At 37.6% G+C, this 23230-nt stretch overlaps 2 protein-coding genes across 4 annotated transcripts; one reads left to right on the top strand and one right to left on the bottom strand.

Annotated features, from left to right (window-relative positions):
- Positions 1-6349: 6349 nt before the first annotated feature.
- LOC149383292 (uncharacterized) lies at positions 6350-14965 on the bottom strand. 3 transcript variants are annotated; one of them, XM_089628361.1, is made up of 27 exons: positions 14644-14962; positions 14278-14473; positions 14012-14121; positions 13800-13916; positions 13496-13630; positions 13079-13393; positions 12816-12976; positions 12121-12242; positions 11929-12020; positions 11589-11820; positions 10821-10878; positions 10506-10657; positions 10341-10411; positions 10066-10239; positions 9893-9964; positions 9680-9781; positions 9495-9584; positions 9327-9402; positions 9109-9226; positions 8953-9022; positions 8644-8823; positions 8393-8515; positions 8203-8286; positions 7476-7660; positions 7212-7350; positions 6871-7122; positions 6358-6770 (listed from the first exon to the last, which is right to left on the bottom strand). In XM_089628361.1, the coding sequence occupies exons 1-27, from the start codon at positions 14734-14736 to the stop codon at positions 6657-6659; spliced, it is 3633 nt and encodes a 1210-aa protein (XP_089484487.1). In that variant the 5' UTR covers positions 14737-14962; the 3' UTR covers positions 6358-6656. The 3 variants fall into 3 exon arrangements, with proteins under 3 accessions (XP_089484485.1, XP_089484487.1, XP_089484486.1); XM_089628360.1 differs by having other exon boundaries at positions 6407-6770; positions 6871-6975; positions 7063-7122; positions 12816-13393; positions 14644-14959; XM_089628359.1 differs by having other exon boundaries at positions 6350-6770; positions 12816-13393; positions 14644-14965.
- Positions 14966-18411: 3446 nt separating this feature from the next.
- LOC149383291 (uncharacterized) lies at positions 18412-21949 on the top strand. Its single transcript, XM_089627737.1, has 5 exons — positions 18412-19659; positions 19806-19971; positions 20921-21231; positions 21361-21663; positions 21782-21949. Exons 1-5 carry the CDS (start codon positions 18412-18414, stop codon positions 21947-21949), a joined length of 2196 nt encoding a protein of 731 aa, XP_089483863.1.
- The last annotated feature ends 1281 nt before the right edge of the window (positions 21950-23230 follow it).

Genomic DNA, 23230 nt, shown 5'->3' with positions numbered 1-23230 from the left:
CGACCTTAAATATTTACCTCAAATCAAACTGATAATATTGTTCGAAAGAGTCTAACGGTGAAATGGACGCTAAAGATCCAACGACGAAGGGAAGCGATTCGAGTAAAAAGGTGTCGACGGTGAATGAGACGTCGGAGATGCCTTCAGGAAGTAGAAACTCGACCGCGAGATATTACATGATTCCATATCCGCGCCCTCCCAGGAAATTAAAGAAGCGTCATGACATGAGCGACGCTGAATACAACGAGTATGTAGAGATGCATGCAGGTGAGGATTACAAATCTCCGGTTTTGATGGCTAACTCCGTTCTTGAAGAAATATTCGGCGAGAATTGGGAGGAATTTTTTAAATCAAAGGGAGCTATTGTCGAAGACCATAAAGATTTGCCGGCTTGCCAAAGGGGGGTTGACGGAAAGAAATAAAATGTAGTTCGAGATGAAGTACTCAATATTTACAATGTTTTAATGTTTTAATGTTTTGATTTTAATTCCGTGACTGGTATGTCACGAAAACGTACCGTTTCGTGACTTGAAGACTTCATTTTCGTGACAGGAACGTCACGAAATCCCCATGTTTCGTGACGGGAACGTCACGAAATCCCCATGTTTCGTGACGGGAACGTCACGAAATCCCCATTTTTCGTGACAGGAACGCCACGAATTCCCCATGTTTCATGACAGGAACGTCACGAAGTCCCCAGTTTTCGTGACAGGAACGTCACGAAGTCCCCATGTTTCGTGACAGGAACGTCACGAAGTCCCCATTTTTCGTGACAGGAACGTCACGAGATCACTATTTTGCGTGACGGGAACGTCATGACATCCCCTTCTAGACTCTTAAATGAGTTGTTTTGGGAGGACTACCAACGCTATTAATAAAAAAAATTCCAACATTAAGGATAAATTAGAGTTGAAATCGACATGTCGGACGACATGACGTTCAACCTCATTTACCTATGTTTATATGTTTATTAGAGTACTTTAAATTCTGTCCCTTTGAGATGATGAAATGAAATGGGACAAATGAATGTATGTCAACAACACTTCACGATACAAAACACATTAGTTCGTCAAGATGTTCTAGGTAAGTAGAACTCACTTACCATTTATCCTTCTCATACTTTCTTGATATTATAGGTAGGATGTCCATTTATTTTTCAAATTTTAACATTTTAATATTCATAACAACCATTGATCCCCTACGACGGATTTAATGAAAAGAAGAAGAGATTTCTCATTAAATTCCATCAAATGGAACAATTTCGTGACTGGTATGTCACGAAAACGTACCGTTTCGTGACTTGAAGTCCCCATGTTTCGTGACAGGAACGTCACGAAGTCCCCATGTTTCGTGACAGGAACGTCACGAAATCCCCATGTTTCGTGACACCAACGTCACGAAGTTCCCCTTTTTCGTGACAGGAACGTCACGAAGTCCCCATGTTTCGTGACAGGAACGTCACGAAGTTCCCCTTTTTCGTGATATGAACGTCACGAAGTGCATAATATTCGTGACATGAACGTCACAAGATCACTATTTCTCGTGAGAGGAACGTCATGACATCCTAGACTCTTAAATGAGTTGTTTTGGGAGGAATACCAACGCTATTAATCAAAACATTCCAACATTAAGGAGAAATTAGAGTTGAAAACGACATGTCGGACGACATGACGTTCAACCTCATTCACCTATGTTCATATGTTTATTAGAGTACTTTAAATTCTGTCCCTTTGAGATGATGAAATGAAATGAGACAAATGAATGTATGTCAACAACACTTAACGATACAAAACGCATTAGTTCGTCAAGATGTTCTAGGTAAGTAGAACTCACTTACCATTTATCATTCTCATACTTTCTTGATATTATAGGTAGGATGACCATTTATTTTTCAAATTTTAACATTTTAATATTCATAACAACCATTGATCCCCTACGACGGATTTAATGAAAAGAAGAAGAGATTTCTCATTAAATTCCATCAAAGGAAACAATTTCGTGACTGGTATGTCACGAAAACGTACCGTTTCGTGACTTGAAGTCCCCATGTTTCGTGACGGGAACGTCACGAAATCCCCATGTTTCATGACGGGAACGTCACGAAATCCCCATTTTTCGTGACAGGAACGTCACGAATTCCCCATGTTTCGTGACAGGAACGTCACGAAGTCCCCAGTTTTCGTGACAGGAACGTCACGAAGTCCCCATGTTTCGTGACAGGAACGTCACGAAGTCCCCATTTTTCGTGACAGGAACGTCACGAGATCACTATTTTGCGTGACGGGTGACATCCCCTTCTAGACTCTTAAATGAGTTGTTTTGGGAGGACTACCAACGCTATTAATAAAAAAATTCCAACATTAAGGATAAATTAGAGTTGAAATCGACATGTCGGACGACATGACGTTCAACCTCATTTACCTATGTTTATATGTTTATTAGAGTACTTTAAATTCTGTCCCTTTGAGATGATGAAATGAAATGGGACAAATGAATGTATGTCAACAACACTTCACGATACAAAACACATTAGTTCGTCAAGATGTTCTAGGTAAGTAGAACTCACTTACCATTTATCCTTCTCATACTTTCTTGATATTATAGGTAGGATGTCCATTTATTTTTCAAATTTTAACATTTTAATATTCATAACAACCATTGATCCCCTACGACGGATTTAATGAAAAGAAGAAGAGATTTCTCATTAAATTCCATCAAATGGAACAATTTCGTGACTGGTATGTCACGAAAACGTACCGTTTCGTGACTTGAAGTCCCCATGTTTCGTGACAGGAACGTCACGAAGTCCCCATGTTTCGTGACAGGAACGTCACGAAATCCCCATGTTTCGTGACACCAACGTCACGAAGTTCCCCTTTTTCGTGACAGGAACGTCACGAAGTCCCCATGTTTCGTGACAGGAACGTCACGAAGTTCCCCTTTTTCGTGATATGAACGTCACGAAGTGCATAATATTCGTGACATGAACGTCACAAGATCACTATTTCTCGTGAGAGGAACGTCATGACATCCTAGACTCTTAAATGAGTTGTTTTGGGAGGAATACCAACGCTATTAATCAAAACATTCCAACATTAAGGAGAAATTAGAGTTGAAAACGACATGTCGGACGACATGACGTTCAACCTCATTCACCTATGTTCATATGTTTATTAGAGTACTTTAAATTCTGTCCCTTTGAGATGATGAAATGAAATGAGACAAATGAATGTATGTCAACAACACTTAACGATACAAAACGCATTAGTTCGTCAAGATGTTCTAGGTAAGTAGAACTCACTTACCATTTATCATTCTCATACTTTCTTGATATTATAGGTAGGATGACCATTTATTTTTCAAATTTTAACATTTTAATATTCATAACAACCATTGATCCCCTACGACGGATTTAATGAAAAGAAGAAGAGATTTCTCATTAAATTCCATCAAAGGAAACAATTTCGTGACTGGTATGTCACGAAAACGTACCGTTTCGTGACTTGAAGTCCCCATGTTTCGTGACGGGAACGTCACGAAATCCCCATGTTTCATGACGGGAACGTCACGAAATCCCCATTTTTCGTGACAGGAACGTCACGAATTCCCCATGTTTCGTGACAGGAACGTCACGAAGTCCCCAGTTTTCGTGACAGGAACGTCACGAAGTCCCCATGTTTCGTGACAGGAACGTCACGAAGTCCCCATTTTTCGTGACAGGAACGTCACGAGATCACTATTTTGCGTGACGGGTGACATCCCCTTCTAGACTCTTAAATGAGTTGTTTTGGGAGGACTACCAACGCTATTAATAAAAAAATTCCAACATTAAGGATAAATTAGAGTTGAAATCGACATGTCGGACGACATGACGTTCAACCTCATTTACCTATGTTTATATGTTTATTAGAGTACTTTAAATTCTGTCCCTTTGAGATGATGAAATGAAATGGGACAAATGAATGTATGTCAACAACACTTCACGATACAAAACACATTAGTTCGTCAAGATGTTCTAGGTAAGTAGAACTCACTTACCATTTATCCTTCTCATACTTTCTTGATATTATAGGTAGGATGTCCATTTATTTTTCAAATTTTAACATTTTAATATTCATAACAACCATTGATCCCCTACGACGGATTTAATGAAAAGAAGAAGAGATTTCTCATTAAATTCCATCAAATGGAACAATTTCGTGACTGGTATGTCACGAAAACGTACCGTTTCGTGACTTGAAGTCCCCATGTTTCGTGACAGGAACGTCACGAAGTCCCCATGTTTCGTGACAGGAACGTCACGAAATCCCCATGTTTCGTGACACCAACGTCACGAAGTTCCCCTTTTTCGTGACAGGAACGTCACGAAGTCCCCATGTTTCGTGACAGGAACGTCACGAAGTTCCCCTTTTTCGTGATATGAACGTCACGAAGTGCATAATATTCGTGACAGGAACGTCACGAGATCACTATTTCTCGTGAGAGGAACGTCATGACATCCTAGACTTCTTAAATGAGTTGTTTTGGGAGGAATACCAACGCTATTAATCAATTGTTTCACGAAACTTCTGCGTGACACAAAACAATTCATAGAACCTACATCTAATATGAGCAAGCCTAGAAAAATCTAATTTTCTTACAAAATACACACAGAATCCCCAATAACGTAAAAAATGAACACTTTTGTCAAACTAACAGTTACATGAAACACACAATAAACATGCAAACCCATGAATCAACACAAAATCCACACATAATCAACACAAAATTAACATGCAAGTAAAAAAACTCACCTTCTGATGTCTCTCGGATGTACAAGGAACAGAGGAGTCAGAATTTGAAGGCGACTCAAGAACCACCTTCCTCTTCTTCTTCGGCGGCGCAAGAACCTTCTTCCATTTCTTCGCCGGGGAGTTTTGCATTGGTGACTCCGAGCCAAAAGTCACGCGTGGACTCCGACGCGGGGATGCATGCGTCACTGGAGGTGGAGTTTCAGCCGATGATTGAGGAAGACTCCTCTTTTTAGGGTTAGGTTTTGGAACTTTTGGGGGGCGTTTGGTCGGCGACTTGTTCTTTATCTTCATTTCTTGGGCGAAGAATGGACGAGAGTGACGAAGTGAGTGAGATTATGGAGTTTGAAAAACAAATCGAGACGGTTTGGTTAAGGAAGTTGGACGGGTTTTTTTTTTGTCGCTCGCTCTCACTCTCTCTCTCTCTCTTCTGGTTAAACTCGGTCAATGAAGAAATGAAGAGGAAGGTGACGTGGAGGCAAGGTAAGTGAGGAAGGTGACGTGGAGGCAAGGTAAGAAATCCGGTCATTAATAAAATAGTAACATTTTTTATTTAAATTTTAATATTCACGGGGGTAAAAGGGTAATTACATAAATCAAAATTAATTACCAAGTCCTATTTGTGACCTTTTTGAAAAAAAGTCCAAAAAAGTAAAAAGCCTTTGATTTACTCCTATTTAGAGCAAACAGGTCAACATCCAAAAATTCACAAGTCGAAGTCAATCTAGAAAGAAAAAACAAAGTCAACCTCATCCTCTTTTGATTGTGTGAATGAGAATGAAATCTCCCAATTCACCTCATCCACTCCAAGCTAAAATGGAGTTCTATAAACTTGGTTTTAATCCTAAATCAAAAGTTGGTTGAAATCTGAAACGAGATAACATCTTACAACACTCGAGCACTTTAATTTATATCTCGATGAGGAAGGAAAAACACAACCTCTTTTTTTTTCTTTTTCTTTTTTTTTTTTTTTTGCTAGTAAAAAAAACATGACATTATCTACAAACGGCATAGTAATTTAGCTCTCGAAATGCTTGAGATTTTTTTATTTTCAAAACTTCCTAATATTTATGATTTATTAGTACTCTTTACACCTAGATCTTCTCATTGAATTTGCTTGAAGAGATTTTAACGATGTATTTTCAATTTCTTCTAGTTCATTATTTAGTATTTGCATTATAGCCCCTTAACATTAAAAAAAAAAAAAAAAAAAAAAAAAAAAAAAAAAACTTACATTATAAATCTATGAAAACCCAAATCAATTTCATTTTGTTTAATCAGAAAAAGAAGTTTCTGTTTGTTGCACAGAAATTCTGTTCCAGTTATTAAGGAATACCGTGGCAAGTAGATCAGAACATCATATACTGTTTGCCACCGGAATTCCTGTTTGGAGGGAACAAAAAATAGTGTTCCGTCCATAGGCCCCGATGAGCCAGGTGAGAGCCCACTTAATTTCTAACACTACAAATTTTAATACAAAATCCATTAGGAAGTATTGAATTTTTTCTATAATTTTCAATTGATAAGTAAATGAAAGGAGTGCTATACCCAACAATAATGAAATAAACTTTATTGTCGAATATAGCTTTAATAGGTGGGAATTGATTTCCCAAACAAGACAATATAAAGCTACAGAAAAAAAAAAAAAAAAAAAAAAAAAAAAAAAAAAAAAGCTACACTTATTATGACTTGCGGTCTCATTTTACAGACAAAATGGCTCCTCGAAACCCTCCTATTCTGAGGGAAAAAAATTCCGAGACGACACAGGCTTCGAGGAGCGAAATATATCGATGGGTGATGAAATTAAAATTTAAAAAAAAGCGCTAAATAAAAGGAAAAAAGCCGATATTTGTACATGTAGACACTTCACATGAAGTAGCTGAGAGCTGTCTTTTTTCTCGAACCCCCTTCGCCGTATAACTCATTCCACTGCAAAAGCTCCGTCATGTTTGCCGACTCGGACGATACGCTCGCACATACCTAATAACCAAAAAGCCCGACAGATATGAATGAGCAAAGTATTTAAGAAGGATCGATCGAAAGACAAAAAGGTCGAATCTTTTTTTTTTTCTTCCTTTACCTGTTCATGAGCGTATTTGAAATCGTCCATGTTTAAATGGCGTACATCGGTGCTACTACTCAGCGCCGGTACAGGTTTTCCTTCCGCTATCGCTGCTTCGCGCTCCTGTATTTCGTTTATCAACACATTAGTACCAAAAAATAAAAAAAAAATTAAAAAAATCAATATTTTATTGTTCGGGTGAAAGTAGACCTTCTTTTCCTTCTCCAAGATCTCCTTGATCGGGCGATGCGCAGCAGCCACACATAAATTCTGCAATTATTTATAACCTCATTAGTCGTTACATTATAAGCAAAAAATAATTGGAAGAAAATAAAAATGCAAGCAATAATGTATGTGACCTTGAGATCACTTCCTGAATATCCATCGGTCATATTCGCAACCGAATCGAAATCGAAATCAGGAGATAAATCCTCTTTAGCCAGGATGACTTTCATTATCTTTGCTCGGTTAGGGGCGTCTGGCAAATTTACCATCAATCTGGAACGAACAGAGTTGAACAAAAAAAATAAGTACAGAATTCAAATCAGTTTCCCAATACAAATCTGAATCATATTAAGCACCCAAAAAAATAAAAGTAGGAAATAAGATGATGTTTGACTAACCTACGAGGAAGCCTTCGGACGACAGCCTCGTCGAGGTCAAAGGGCCTATTTGTAGCAGCAAGAACTAGGACCCGCTCTGTATCTTTTGTTCGTAAGCCATCCCAATTTACCATGAATTCATTTTTCATCTTGCGCATGGCTTCGTGTTCCCCGGGATTCTCTCTCCGCCCCAACATGCTGTCAACCTATATATTAGAGCCCAACAAAATATCATTATCAGATTAACAAAATATATATGGTAACCTAACAATAATACCCTCACTTTAAATTTTTCTAAAAAATATTACCCTTTTCTTTATCAATTACGCAAATTCAAGCCCTAAATTTTTTTTATTTCTGCAAATTTAAGCCCTATTCTATAATTTTAAAGAATTAAAGTCGTATTAAATAAAAAAAATAAAAAAAAACTAGAAATCTTTTAATTTATGTTCGGGAATGTCAAAATATCACATGTTGATTAGAGACATTCCTAAATGTAAAAGTTGGAACTTGATGAGTAAATTACAAGAGCTCATAGTAAATCACATGGTAAAATTTCATATTATATAGAAACTAAATTATAAATTAATAACCTATTCTATTTCTATATATTTGCATAATTTGTGAAAGGTTTAAATTTGCACTATTCCAAAGTGATGTTATTATTTTGCAGAAAAATGAGAAGTGAAATCAGTCAAAACTATTTAAAAAAAAAAAAAAAAAAAAAAAAAAAAAAAAAAAACCTTACTTCGTCAACAAACACAACTGCGGGGGCGATTTTGCTAGCTAGCGAGAACACGGCTTTCACGTACTTCTCACCCTCCCCAAACCACTAAATAAAAATAAAAATAAAATAAAAAAGAGGGGAAAGAAAGTTAGTTTTCTTTTAGAGTAAAACAAGAGATGGTCAATAAATAAATTGCGTAGAATCTATAGACCTTAGATGTAATGCTAGACATGGAAATGTTGATGAAATTTGCACCGGCTTCAGTAGCCACCGCCTTTGCGAGCATCGTCTTTCCCGTTCCGGGAGGGCCAAATAACAGTATTCCCTTGCAAGGCTACATAATAGAAAGAAAACAAAAAGAAATGAGATATTTAGAATATAAGAATAAAATAAAAATAGAAAAATGACTGCAATTTATGTGTTTCCGAGTGCAAATATAGAATAAAATATGATGAAAAAAACCTTGGTCAGTTGGCCCTTGCAGAAAAGTTCAGGCCTTTGCAGAGGAAGCATCACCAATTCCTTCAAAGTATCTTTGACGTTCTCGAGAGCTCCGATATCATCAAAAGTTACTCCAATATCACTTGGTGGAATAACATCCGCTAAAAGCCTCTTCTCGAAATCGTTTTCAGTTACAACATCCTGATTTCGGCCGAAACAAGCATTCGAAATAAGATGGAAAGCAAATGTTATCGCGTAATGATAGAACTAGATATTACTTTTCACAGAGTGAAAGCACAAACTATTGCTCAAAGTCCATTAAATTCTCACCTTCAGCGACTTCTTCAGACTTTTCGATTCATTTTGCAGAGCATGTAGCATCTCAATACCATACTGGATGCTGCCAAATATACAAAATTACACAGTAACTATGTTATATAGTTACATCTACATCTAATTTTCACCAAGAAAAAGATAAGAAATTACCTCTCACTAGACAAAACAACTTTTGTCTCGGCATTGGCATTGGAATTTACATTGCCGTCAATTTCAGGATTCTGCATTAGATGATGGCTTAAAGCCCATCCAACCACCTTTTCAGCACCTGAAAAAACACCAACACGTTCAGGAAAAAAAAAATTTAAAAAGAAAAATATTTTAATTTTGTATACACTGCGCTACAAAATTTAAACAGCAAAACTTACTTTCATTTGTAAGTGTCTGATCCTTGACGCATAAAATCTCGAGCCCATCACATTCCAGTCCATTCCGACTCAAAACCTATAATATTATTGGTCTCCGTGTTAATTGAAATCTTTGTCGTCAGCCCAAAGGTATAATAACAAAAGAAAAAAAAAACAAAAAAGTCTCACTGTGCGCAAGTGATTTAGGTTTCCTTTCATTTTGAGAGTTTCGGAATCTCTGTCCAATAATTGCTTCCAAGAGACAAGAGCAGCCTCATCCTGCAACAACCGTCATTGTCATATTTTTGTAACTTTCGGGATAACCCGAAACTTGTAACCGAAGAAACCACATTAGAAGTTTGAACTCGACGGACCTGTGGCATATTAACAGTGACTTTATTGGGAAAGAGCTTAGCTAAATGTTTGGTAGACTTCGGAACTTCTTTCCCTCTATCATGCAGTCTTCCGAAGCTATCCTGAGATGGTAACAGTATATTAGCAACACGGCACTTTTTTATGAGCTCTATATATAAGCTCTTCTAGTTTCTACAGCGTCAAATTCGGAAAAATAAAGAAGGGATGATTACCGGGAAAGCTAAGTCGAAAAGAGCAGTTTGGTTGCTCCCAAACTTGGTGAAGAGAAGACCGCCGGGATGTGACTGAAAATATGTGTTTAAACAACCATTTAGTATCCAAGCATAACAATGGTTCTCAGTAAAACAAAAAAAGAGGTAATTTTTTTTTCCTTTTTAAGTTCAACCTTCTCTTTCCGATTGTCGATTTGCGTATGTGAACCAATCACAACCACATTATCAGGAAGGGTTTCCAAGCGGCACTTAAAAGAAGTGTACGAATCTGTGTTTCCAACAAGAGACTTCTCAGCGTCCTTCATGAACAAAATGAAAGGAGAATTTCGGCTCTCGCTACGTACGGCCTGAAAACGAGATTGTGTCAAGCGAATAATAATACCAGGGGGACAGGAGGGTTAAAAAAAAAATTTGTGAAAATAAGAAGAAAAAAAACTAAAATGCTAACCTTAAACAAGGTGTTAATTAGTAACTTATCCAATTCCTCGACGCCCGAGTTCTCCACACGAAGATCGGAAGCTGCAAGAGAAAGCAAAGAAACAACACAAGTTTAAACAACAGTCACAAAGGCTCAAGTTCATAAAGCAATGATAGTATTGCCGAGTCTTCGCACCGTTACAAAAGTGTCCGTAACCAGGTTCACAACCACCTCCGAGATTAACCCCATCGTGAAACGCTTTGTCGAACCTCACGCCAATTTTTGCCAAAGGATTACCCTCGAAAACCAACAGAACCTTCCCGCGTGTTCCGTTTGGTGGGCCTCCCCTGTGAATTTGGGCAGCATACAGTGAAGACGGCCCAAGATAGAGGGGAAAAAAAAAAAAAAAAAAAAAAAAAAAGGCAACAAAAAAGTACAACTTTTTTTATAACCTTGGCATCCAGGGGGAATAAATAATAAATAAACAAAAACTGTGCGTAAAGATCGTACCTTGACTGACACGAATATAAACCAGGAGAAGCTGCACCGTTGAATCTTACTCTATCACCTGCATAATTTAAGAGAGCACATGATACAAGGCTGTGCAACAATATATATATATATATATATATATAGACTTCTCAAGCTATATGAGTTTTAGGGGCACTGATAAAACACCACTGAGGTTTACCTATGTGAGGAGGGCTAAAGGGGCCCAAAATGAGCAGATGGGCTCGGTTGGAGGGATCGGGGTTCTAAATGGAGAGAGGTGTTGGGCTGGAGATTAGGAGACGATTTGCTTTGATTTACCCTTAGAATGTTGTTTGTTTGCTAGTAGATTATTTTTTCAAAAAATTGACTACATAAACCACCTAAACTATAGGAATTGTAAATTAGTCAACCTTTGGTAAATACTTTGTAAATAGCCAACTTGCATACGTGGCAGCCTATTAACTACCTTATTTACATGTTTGGCTGGGTTAAATAAGTCTTTTACTAATCTGTTAATAAGTTAACTTGGCTATTTACAAGAAATTAACCAAAGGTGAGCTATATCACAATTCACTATAACCGTGTGGCTATATAACTTAATAACCCTTATTTTTTATGTTTGCACTTTGTTTTTATTCCAGGTTTTAGGCTTTATCACAGTGTAAAGGATAGAATACTCCAAACTATAACATAAATAAAAAGCCCTATTTACCTAATTCTTACATCACTGTAATGTTTTTATAATCATACTCGAATATTCGAAAACAGGACCTATCTATCACATACCTATTTTAAATAAGTAAGTCTTAGATGTCCCAGACGATGAAGGGACTGTATCACATATCGTCTTAGTCTGAGCTTCCGGTGCACAAGGATCGTTTGAAGAGCTCGGAACATCGGCGGCGGCTTCGCACATTGGCTGATCCGAGTCAATCTTCGTCGAGTCGGTTTCTAAATCCTTCGATTTCTCGGCGTTCGATTCATCCTTCAGAAGCTCGGCTTCCTTCGACGATAGGCCCTAAAAATTATAAAATCTGTGAAAGTCAGATGCTATATGTGAAAACAAAGAATTGATTATAAATTGGGAGGGTTAGATATGAGATACAGAAAGTGCAATCTATCTTACAGCCAAAAATGACTGGCTGTCAAATATGAGTAGCTTAGCACCGTAGTAGTTAGCCAGAGCCTTTGCCAACATCTCTTGATATATCTCCGACCCTGTGGGATTTTGAAGCTTTGGCTAGTCAGATTTATGAAATCACACAACATGTGTCGTGGAAATCGGTAAACACAACTACAATCAGAAAAACCAACAAACCTGCGGGGCCAGAAAGCAATATTCGCGGGTTCACGGTGCTGAGATGTGATGTGTACTTTGCATGCTCTTTGCGTTTCAGATGAATAAATGTCGCAGCAATTAACACATTTTTTGTATTGTCACTGCAAAGAAAAACAATAATCAAATCACAATTTGCTCAAATATGCCTTTTAAGTGATAAAAACAAAAGACAAAATAGCCAAAATAATGTTGTCGCGACTTTTTTTTTACACTGCCAATAAAAATAGACACCGGTATATAAGCCTTTACCACAGTCGAAAATTTTATTGACAGGATAAATTTACTTGCACTTTTTTTTTCTTTTATTTTTTTGTAAATTCTGGCTACTTCACTAATTCTAGCCAAACCTCGGCTATTTAGTAAATCCTTTGATTTCAATTGGCTACTTATTTAGCTATAATACCCAAAAAAAATACAAAAAATTAGAAAAATAGTCAACTTAAACGTTTGATATTGCTAAATAGTCAAGGTTTAGTAAATATTAGATAAATAGCCATAAATGATGACGTGGCTTAATATGGCAGTGCCTATTTACTTAATATTTACGTTTGTAAATATATAAAATTGGTTATTTACCTAATATTTACCAAACTTTGGTTATTTAGCAATTCTCAACGTTTAAGTTGGCTATTTAGCAATTCTCAACGTTTAAGTTGGCTATTTTGCTAATTTACCTTAGATAGTATGGGAAGTTGTCGAATGAAACATCAATGTCTTTGCCATCGAGTATCTTGGCATGAATGTCTTCTTTGAAAACCGCACATCGCACAGACATGCCAGACGTGGAGGCCGCCGGCTGTGAATCCCGCGACCAATCGTTCACTTCCTCGGCGACCTGTTTAAACACACCTTTGCTATATTTCAGTTTACAACAAGACGGTCCGCCTAACATCCTCAATAGAGGCCCTAGCAAATGATTCATCCCAGAGATTTTTACATTGCCTGACTCTGTTCCGGGTTGCCCGTCCGGAACGCAGTCGGGGGCCTTATCGTCATTTCCCATCAAGTTCGGGGTTGAGTCTCCCTCCGGACCGTCGAGCTCAACCGAAGAATGTGTTTTTCCGGCAGGTTGGGTCGGAGACTTCCATCTCGACAAGTCTTGTCTGAGGCTCGACAGAGACGCCAATATGGAAGCCCCGGCCACGTCAGAAGGGTCTCCGGTGCGTCTTTCCGCGTGTAAATATTTTCCCACGGGGTTGTGGGCGGTCTCCAAACCCTTGACCGGGACGTCGTTCATAAGCATCTGAATAATCTATTACGGCAAAAAGTTATGGAAAAAAAGAAAAACTAGGGTTTAGTTCTAAAGTCCGCTGTCTAATGAATGATGGAAATAATGGCTCGTGAAGAAGGATACGTATGAGTGATTCCCCAAAAATCCGAAAACCAACTCGTCGCCCGAGTTGAGAGTACAAGTCGAATTCTTCTTGACCGCGGTGCCGTTCACGAGCACCGTTCCTTTGCTTCCCGTGCTGTCTAGGAACACCAAGCGCTGATCATGTCCAGAAAGAGTGAGTGGTCAAAACTGCATATACATTTACGAAGCTCGACTTTGATAAAGATAAAACTGATATAGATTCGACACTGACATTCCGACCCATCCCACAACACTAACAATACTCCTACAAACTAAGCGGCAATAAAAAAAAAGAAAAATTTACCCCGGAGCGCTTGATTTTGCAAAGAATTCCGCTCGTGCTCTGTTCCTTGAGAGACAAATTGCAGCTTCTGCTCGCACCGACCGTGAAAAAGGCTCCGGAAAGCATAATATTTGGGTTCTGTGGTGATAAAAAAAAATAGACAACTCATGCTCAAGAAATCAAAAAATATCGTCTGTTTGATCGAACGATTTGGATTAAAGAAAAGTACTAACCTGAGGTGACTGGGTCAAAAGTCTACCCCAAGGCAAGTCGAAATCTGGCTTCAGATAATATCCACCTGAAACTGTGCTCTTCGCCTTATCGATAACTGGCGGAGGAGAGCCTAAAAAAACCCAGCCACAACAATCAAGATTAGAACTTTTATTCTAAGAGACCGAATTTCTTGAATTTTTTTAGTTCAAAAACCAAGGCGTGAAATTAAATGCCCCAAATTCATAGATAGTATCCAAAGAGTTAACCGAAAAAAAAAAACTCTCACCTTCAACGATCTGAGCATGAGTAGAAGCTGCCTCGGTCTTCGCAGAGCTCGCTCCTTCCACGGCGGCGATCGGAGGAGCGTCGGAACCGCATTCTCCGGGATCTTCCGGTAGCGGAGGAGCCGCCGGAGTACTCACCTCCTTCGAATTCTCCGCCGCCGGTGAAGTCGACTTCTCCGACGCATCTCCGTTCTCGGCCTGAATAAAAAATGAAAACCGAATTACAACCCTAGAAAACCGCAAAATCGATGATAAAGACTGTGTCTTTGAAAACTCCAGCGACAAAATAAACTCAGAAACAAACAGAAATGGTTGTTTAAAATAATATAAATTAAAATAAATAGTTGTGTTATCTTCTTCTCCGATACCTTGTGACGCTTCGGAGACGGCGGTGATTTATCGCTCGACGGCGGCGAAGATCTTTTACCGGAGAGAGATCCACTTCGTCTGGTTGAAACCATGGCTCTCTCTCTCTACTTTCTCTCTCCTCTCTCTCTCTTCTTTTTTTTTTTCGGTTTCTCTCTCTCTAGTTCTTCTTTTCTGGTCTTCGTTTTTTCTCTATTTTCTTTTGTTAATCAATAGTGAGAAAGAGAGCAAAAGAAGATGTATCTATACATACATGTATGTATATATAAAGCAAGTGAATTTATTTCCTTAGATTTTCATGGATTTTTTTCACAGTCTTTTTTTCTTTTTCTCTTTCCTTATTATTTAAATTTTAATGTTTTAATTTGTTTTATCTCATAATAATGTATAAAATCATGCAATAATAAAAAAATAAGTAATTGGGATAGCACTCTTAGTCACTAAACTTGTTATTTTTTTTTACTAATATAGTCTTTCAACATTTCACTAAAACACATGTTATAAATGTGTTATTTTCACTATATTTTACTCATTAATTCAACTTTGCTTAGATTGACTTTTTTCCCCATTTAAAGGGAAAATAACACATTTATACCTTGTGTTTTAGTGAAATGTCGAGTTTAACTCTCGATTTTCAAAAATGTCGAGTTCATACCATCTGTTTAACTATAATGACGTAATTATACCATCTGTTTAACTAAAATGACGAAATTATACCCTGAAATAGACAACAGTGTCACGAATATTCTTTTTATTGACTTTTCATTGACGTTGACTATAATATTTATATATAAACACCAATTATCTTTATTCATTCGCGCCATATATGTAATTTATTTAAAAACTAAAAAATAAACAACAGTCTCTTAATCATGAAGAACACAGAAAGAGGTAAAGAGGTAAACATCGATAGTTGATAGTCATCAAAATCGCATATTCGAACAGAGAATCCAGGATTTAGAGTTACAATTCGAACACGGAATGAAGTCATTTCTTAGGAGGTATGAGTTTTATTATTTAATTTCAATTTAAGGCTATTTTTATTTCAAAATTGAGATTTAGATTTGATTTGGTTTTTCTTATATAAGAGTTAATATCAATGAAATGGAGATTTGTGATGCTGTTATTCATTTCAGGGTATCAGAGTGTATAATTTCGTCATTTTAGTTAAACAGAGGGTATGAACTCGACATTTTTGAAAACCGAAGGTTAAACTCGACATTTCACTAAAACACAAGGTATAAATGTGTTATTTTCTCCCATTTAAATTGCGAACCCAAATTTCAAAAAAAATAATAATAATAAAATTCTTATTCAACAAAACTGTCACAATTCCAAAGATAACTTCATAAAATAAATTAAAGACACCATGTCTCTCTTTGGCGTAATAATATAAGAATAACTTTATTAGTCTATTTTGATATATGCATTAATTAAAATGCAGGTCAAACATAGAGCCTCTAAAAATAGTGTTCATTTTATCATAGCCATTAACACAATCTTAATTTGGTTTAAATTACGAAACAAAGTTTCTATACCAAGAATTCATGTGAATAAAAAAAATTATTACTTTTCAATACTGTGCTTTGGTAGGTAGGTACATGGATTTTTTATTATTATTGCTCGAGTAGGTACATGGAATATTGATGTGCCCCTAAATAAAGGATAGTGAGGGATAGCGTATTTTAGCAAATGGCGTATGGTTGATGGCGTACATTAAGCCAAACATTTCATAGAAGCTTCTAACGTACGCTGGCTTTTTGTTAGCTGACAAACTGTGTTTCTCGTTGAGTTTGAATTGAATCACACGTGTGTTTTTAAGTACAAATTAAAAACAATTGCCATGTGTTTTTTTATATTCAGTTTTACCAACTCTAAACACAAAATAACAATTATTTATAAAGAATCTTTATTAAACTCTTAAATGATTGAGTATTAATATTTGTCAATTATTTTCGTATCAAACTCAATACTATTTCTAAAAAATTATGTATATATTTAACATATATGTATACACATATGAAAACTCTTTTTTGTTTTTTCATTGTTACGTAAACAAACAATTTATCAGTCGACAAAATGTCGTTAATGTTACCCCTATAGTAAGAGCTTATCACTTGAGATCTTTGACATACTCTACAGCGGTACTACTCGACCTTGATTAATGTTCAATATATATAATTTGCAAAATAGTTCAACTTTAGTTCATATTTAACAAGTACCCAACCAACATATATTAATTAATATTTATTATTAAAAATCAATCGACGGAGAATAAGAAATAATACTATCCGTTAATTCAATGATTACCAAAGAATAAGAAATGCGCACAACAAACATAAAACTTTGTTTATATATATATATACTAGTTTTATAAACGCGGATGCGCGAGTTAACAATTTTTTAATTTTTTTTTAAAGTAAAAAAAATAAGTAAAATAGAGTAAGTTGAAGATTTTTAATTGTATTAAATTAAATCTAGCAAAATCGTTGTCAATGATGTTTAAAAAATAACAAAAAGTAGAAAAAAAATTCTTTTATGATTCAAAGGTTTTCAAAATACTGAATGTTTTCCTATCTGTCAGATTTCTTAGAAGTATTATGGGAAAAAAAATTAGGTAAGGAAAAGTCGAAGTTAAATTCTGATAAAAGAAATCAAAGTTTTTCCAAACATATACTCATAATAATGTATGTTATTGGTATAATATGTTATTGGTATAGTATAATATAGTATTAGTAATCACGATTATAATATACATAAAAAAATTATACAAAATATATTGATGAAAGAGGGAGAAAAAAGGAAATAATATAAATAAAAAGATATACAAAATATATTGATGAAAGAGGGAAAAAAAATTAAAGGTCTGGAAAAAAAATAAAGGATAATGTATGTTATTGATATAGTATAATATAGTATTAATAATTATGATTATAACATACATAAAAAATTAATGGCCGGAAGGAAAAAAAATCAAAATTGAAAGGAAAAAAAGAAAAATTCAAAACCAAAATAAAAAAAAAGGGAAAAAAAAAAACCAAAATCGGAAGCAAAAAAAAGTTCAAAACCAAAACCAAAATAAATAAAAAAAGAAAAAAGAAAAAAAAAAAAAAAAAACTAAAATCGGAAGCAAAAAAAAGGAAAAAAAAAAAAAAAAAAAAAAAAAAAAAAAAAAAACTGGCCGCCACGTGTTGCCTCTTGGAGGCGCCACGTGGCGGCACCAAGATAAAAGTTAAAGAGGCTTTGCCTCTTATTAACTATGTTAAGGATATATATATATATATATATATATATATATATATATATATATTATAGAACTGTACGGGCTGGAGCGAGCTGAAGCGAGCTGGAGCGTAGCTGAGGAGTTGAGCGATCTCCGAACTGCGAGCTGGAGCGTAGCTGAGGAGTTGAGCGATCTCCGAACTGCGAGCTGGAGCAAAGCTCGCTGAGGAGTTGTGCGATCTGCGAGTTGAGCGATCTCCGAAGTGCGAGCTGCGAGCCTTGTTTCGTTTTATTAATATTGTTCCTTTATTTTCTGCTATTAGTTAGCTTGGTAATTAAGTTACCGAGTCTTTAGGCATGTTTAGCTCCGAATATCTTGGCTGTTAAGATATCGGAATAATAGGCTATTATTATGGTATTTAAGTTTTATTATTCGTCATTTCCCTGTATAAAAAGACTCATTTGAGTATCTGAAAATATATCGAGAATTCTCTCAATCTTTTCCCAGAATTCTACATGGTATCAGAGCGGGTTCAAACTCGATATCAATGACAAAATACGGCCAATCCCACGCCCTTGCATCATCCTCCGAAAGACCAACCCTAAACACCTCCATGGCCGACCAAAACCCACACACTATCACCAACCATAAACTCAACGGCCAAAACTACTTACAATGGTCTCAGTCCGTTCAAATGTTTATCTGTGGTCGAAGCAAAGACGACCATCTCACTGGAGAAGCTAAAGCCCCGAAGACAGATGACCCAAAGTACAAGGTCTGGAAAGCCGAAAACAATATGGTCATGTCGTGGTTGATCAACTCCATGACTCAGGAAATTGGAGAGAATTTCCTTCTATACTCAACCGCCTCGGAGATCTGGGAAGCAGCTCGAGTCACCTTCTCCGACACGGAGAATACATCTGAGCTATTTGAAACTGAAAACCACCTTCACGATCTCAAACAAGGTGATGCATCAGTAACTCAATATTACAGCACTCTAACCAGGCTTTGGCAGAGAATTGATGTCTATGACCAGCACAAGTGGAGCTGCCCTGAAGACTCGATCCTCTACACCAAAATCCTGGAAACAAAGCGCGTGTTCAAGCTCTTACTAGGCCTCACCAAGGAACTAGACGAAGTCAGGGGGAGAATCTTGAGCATCAAGCCACTCCCATCACTCCGCGAGGCGTTCTCTATGGTCAGACAGGAAGAAAGCCGCAGAAAACTCATGATGAACACTCAGATCAACTCGCCAACCTCACCAAGTCCACTCGATGCCTCTGCCTTGATCGCCCACGAAGAGTCACAAGCCTTCGCTGCCAAGGCACCCTACAACAAAGTGAAGAAAGGACGACCATATTGCGAACACTGCAAGAAGCCGGGGCATACTAGAGAGACGTGTTGGGAGATCCACGAAAAACCTGCCAATTGGAAGCCATCAAAGTTCTCAAAGGTGCCTGACACGCAAGCTAACTCAGCTTCCACCTGTCCATTCAGTCCAGAACAGTTGGAGATGCTCACTTGCCTGATCAGAAAAGCTAATCAATCCAGCGACCCTTCCACTCCAAGTTCATCAGGGTTAGTGGCCCAAAAAGGTACTATAACTCGAGCTATCCAAGCCCTAACAGCATACCATGTGAATACAAGTATCTCAATTGTGTGGATTATGGATTCTGGAGCGTCGGATCACATGTCCAGCAATATCCATTTGTTCAGTAATTACACTCCAAATGATGAGAAACTATATGTCACTATAGCCGATGGTTCAAGGGCTTTGGTAGCTGGTGTTGGATCAGTGAAAAACTGAAAATCTCCCAACAACTCACACTAAAAGCTGTGCTATACGTACCAAAATTGCACTGCAATCTCCTATCAGTTTACAAAGTGACTAAGGATTCATGTTGCCTAACAATTTTTGATGATATGTCTTGTTCTATTCAGGGAAAGAGATCCGGGATGACGATTGGCAGTGCTGAAATGTGTGGTGGACTCTACCTTATCAAGACCAACAATGACTCCCACAAAGTAGCTTCAACCTCTATTCTTCAAAATAAGTTAGCCTTCTCTCAAAACGATAAGGATATCATGTTGAATCAATATCGGTTAGGTCACCCAAATTTCGTGTATCTCAAGAAAATGTTTCCTGAATTATTTCTTAATAAAGATGCAAGTTTATTTCAGTGTGATGTGTGTCAATTATCAAAGCATACTCGTAGCACTTACAGTCCTAAGAACTATGTTCCCTCTAAACCATTCTCCGTCATACATAGTGATATTTGGGGTCCCTCACGAGTGAAAAATATAAACGGTGCTAGATGGTTCTTGTCTGTTATTGATGACCACACTAGATTAAGCTGGGTTTACCTTATGAAAGAAAAATCTGAGGCTAGTTCTATCATCATACAATTCCATAAGATGATCAAAAATCAGTTTACAACAGACATTCAGATCATTCACTCAGATAATGCCAAAGATTACTTTAATTCCCAACTCAACCAGTATTTCCAATCACACGGAATCATCCACATCAGTTCATGTGTACAAACACCACAACAAAATGGAAGAGCCGAAAGAAAAAATAGACACCTATTAGAAGTTGCTAGGTCTATCATGTTCACTTCACAAGTACCACAATACCTATGGGGAGAAGCCATTTTAACTGCCACCTATCTTATTAATAGGATGCCATCAAGAGTCCTCAAGTTTAGAACACCATGTGAAGTCCTCCGTGAGTCTTTTCCTATAACTAGGTTAATATCAACCATTTCTCCTAAGGTGTTTGGATGCTCGGTTTTTGTGCACACATATGATCACAGTAAGCTAGACCCTAGGTCAATCAAATGCATCTTTATTGGTTATTCTTCAACTAAAAAAGGATACAAGTGTTACTCACCTCAGAACAAGAAAGTCTATATATCTTATGATGTTACCTTTCATGAGAATATACCATTCTTTGACCCCCAACAACATAAGAGAACCCTTAGCCACATCACCTCATGAAAATCACAGCTCAACCTCACAAGCTGATTCTCTAAGCCTCATTGACACTATCCCAGACCCTCACATTGACCAAATTGACACTATCCCAGACCCTCACATTGACCACCTGCCTCAAGAGAACCACACAGTTCAGCATCACCATGAAGCATCTCCAACTCAATCCTCAAATAGTCAAGATGAATCAGATCAAGGTAACATAAGTCCTAACTCATCTATACTTAGTACAACTGATAGTGCAACTGACTTGGAACTCCCTATTGCCCTAAGAAAGCCAACTCGTGCCTGTGGCCCTTACCGTATTCAAGACTTCGTCTACTATGGAAACCTCTCCACTAGTTACAGGGCATTTGTGACTCAAGTGGATCAGGTTACTATCCCAACCACAATTCAAGAGGCCATGAAGACTCCGGAATGGAGACAAGCAGCGAGAGATGAGATATTGGCACTTGAAAAGAACAAGACTTGAAGCATCACTGCACTGCCTGAATGGAAGAAGACAGTTGGTTGTAGATGGCTATTTACAGTTAAGTACAAGTCTGACGGATCAATCGAGAGGTACAAAGCGAGACTCGTCGCCAAAGGGTATACACAAGCTTATGGGATAGATTACCAAGAGACCTTTGCACCAGTGGCCAAGCTGAATACAATCCGAGTATTGATGTCAATCGCTTCTAGTTTGGACTGGCCATTGTTCCAACTAGATGTGAAAAATGCATTTCTCAATGGTACGCTCGAGGAAGAAGTGTATATGGACTTGCCCCCGGGGTTTGAAGATGAGAAAGCAAAGGCTAAAGACCAAGTATGTCATCTCCACAAGTCCCTGAGCCTGGTTTGGTCGCTTCACTCGAGTACTCAAAAGTTGCCACTACACGCAAAGCCATGCAGATCACACCTTGTTCACCAAGCATTCAGCTCAGGGAAAATGTACCATCCTCAGTGTCTATGTGGATGATATAATCCTCACAGGTGATGATGAAGAAGAGATCATGAAGCTCAAAGCAGTATTAGCAGCCGAGTTCGAGGTTAAAGATCTTGGGGAGCTCAGATACTTCTTAGGAATGGAAGTGGCAAGGTCGAAGATATGAATCACTGTATCACAAAGAAAGTATACCCTAGACCTGCTCACGGAGACAGGTATGCTCGGCAGTAAACCCTCAGATATACCCATGGATCCAACAGTAAAGATGGACAATAGGAGTACTGAGAAGGGAGTCGACAAAGGTCAATACCAGAGGCTAGTTGGAAAGCTTATTTATCTGACTCACACTAGGCCAGATATAAGTTTTTCAGTCAGCATGGCAAGTCGATTTATGAATGATCCATCTGAGGTTCACTTAGAAGCTGTAATGAAGATCCTCAGATACCTCAAGTCTTCGCCGGGAAAAAAGGGTTTGTTGTTTAAGAAACAAAGCTGCCGTGATGTGCAAGTCTTCACTGACGCAGACTGGGCTGGATCCAAGACAGACTTAAGATCAACCTTAGGAATGTGTTCGTTTGTCTGGGGAAACTTAGTCACATGGCGCAGTAAGAAGCAATCTGTGGTCTCAAGGAGCAGTGCCGAGTCAGAGCTAAGGTCTCTAGCTCATGGCGTGTGTGAAGGCATCTGGTTGAAGAAACTCCTCGAAGATTTGAAGGTGCAAGTTGATGGTCCAGTGAAGATGCAATGCGATAACAAGTCAGCTATAAGTATCTCAAAAGATCCTGTTCAACATGACAGGACAAAGCATGTAGAGATCGACATGCATTTCTTGAGCGAGAAGATTGAAGAAAATGTCATCTCCATGAATTATGTCACTTCTCAGAACCAAGCTGCAGATATCCTCACCAAGCCACTACCAAGACAACCCTTCAGTGAGAACTGTTCCAAGCTTGCCTTGATCGACATCTATCACCAAGCTTGAGGGGGAGTATAGAACTGTACGGGCTGGAGTGAGCTGGAGCGAGCTGAAGCGAGCTGGAGCGTAGCTGAGGAGTTGAGCGATCTCCGAACTGCGAGCTGAGCGAGCTGGAGCAAAGCTCGCTGAGGAGTTGTGCGATCTGCGAGTTGAGCGATCTCCGAACTGCGAGCTGCGAGCCTTGTTTCGTTTTATTAATACTGTTCCTTTATTTTCTGCTATTAGTTAGCCTGGTAATTAAGTTACCGAGTCTTTAGGCATGTTTAGCTCCGAATATCTTGGCTGTTAAGATATCGGAATAATAGGCTATGATTATGGTATTTAAGTTTTATTATTCGTCATTTCCCTGTATAAAAAGACTCATTTGAGTATCTGAAAATATATCGAGAATTCTCTTAATCTTTTTCCAGAATTCTACATATATATATATATATATATATATATATATATATATATATATATGTGTGTGTG

This window comes from Urtica dioica, chromosome 10 (genome assembly GCF_054948205.1).
Source record: "Urtica dioica subsp. dioica isolate 48M chromosome 10, U.dioica_male_clone48M_v1_H2, whole genome shotgun sequence".
Taxonomy (NCBI): Eukaryota; Viridiplantae; Streptophyta; class Magnoliopsida; order Rosales; family Urticaceae; genus Urtica; species Urtica dioica.
The sequence above is the reverse complement of the archived record's forward strand: the minus strand, read 5'-3'. Positions and strand labels throughout refer to the sequence as shown.

What these genes read in the sequence shown, in the direction of transcription:
- LOC149383292 (XM_089628359.1), bottom strand. Translation starts at nt 14,736, where the DNA reads ATGGTTTCAACCAGACGAAGTGGATCTCTCTCCGGTAAAAGATCTTCG. An exon ending in TTATATTCGTGTCAGTCAAG is followed by an intron (nt 10,658 to 10,820) that starts GTACGATCTTTA and finishes CCAAATTCACAG; the next exon opens with GGGAGGCCCACCAAACGGAA. An exon ending in TAATTAACACCTTGTTTAAG is followed by an intron (nt 10,240 to 10,340) that starts GTTAGCATTTTA and finishes TCTCGTTTTCAG; the next exon opens with GCCGTACGTAGCGAGAGCCG.
- LOC149383291 (XM_089627737.1), top strand. Translation starts at nt 18,412, where the DNA reads ATGACAAAATACGGCCAATCCCACGCCCTTGCATCATCCTCCGAAAGA. An exon ending in TTGTGACTCAAGTGGATCAG is followed by an intron (nt 21,232 to 21,360) that starts GTTACTATCCCA and finishes GAATGGAAGAAG; the next exon opens with ACAGTTGGTTGTAGATGGCT. An exon ending in AAGCAAAGGCTAAAGACCAA is followed by an intron (nt 21,664 to 21,781) that starts GTATGTCATCTC and finishes CATTCAGCTCAG; the next exon opens with GGAAAATGTACCATCCTCAG.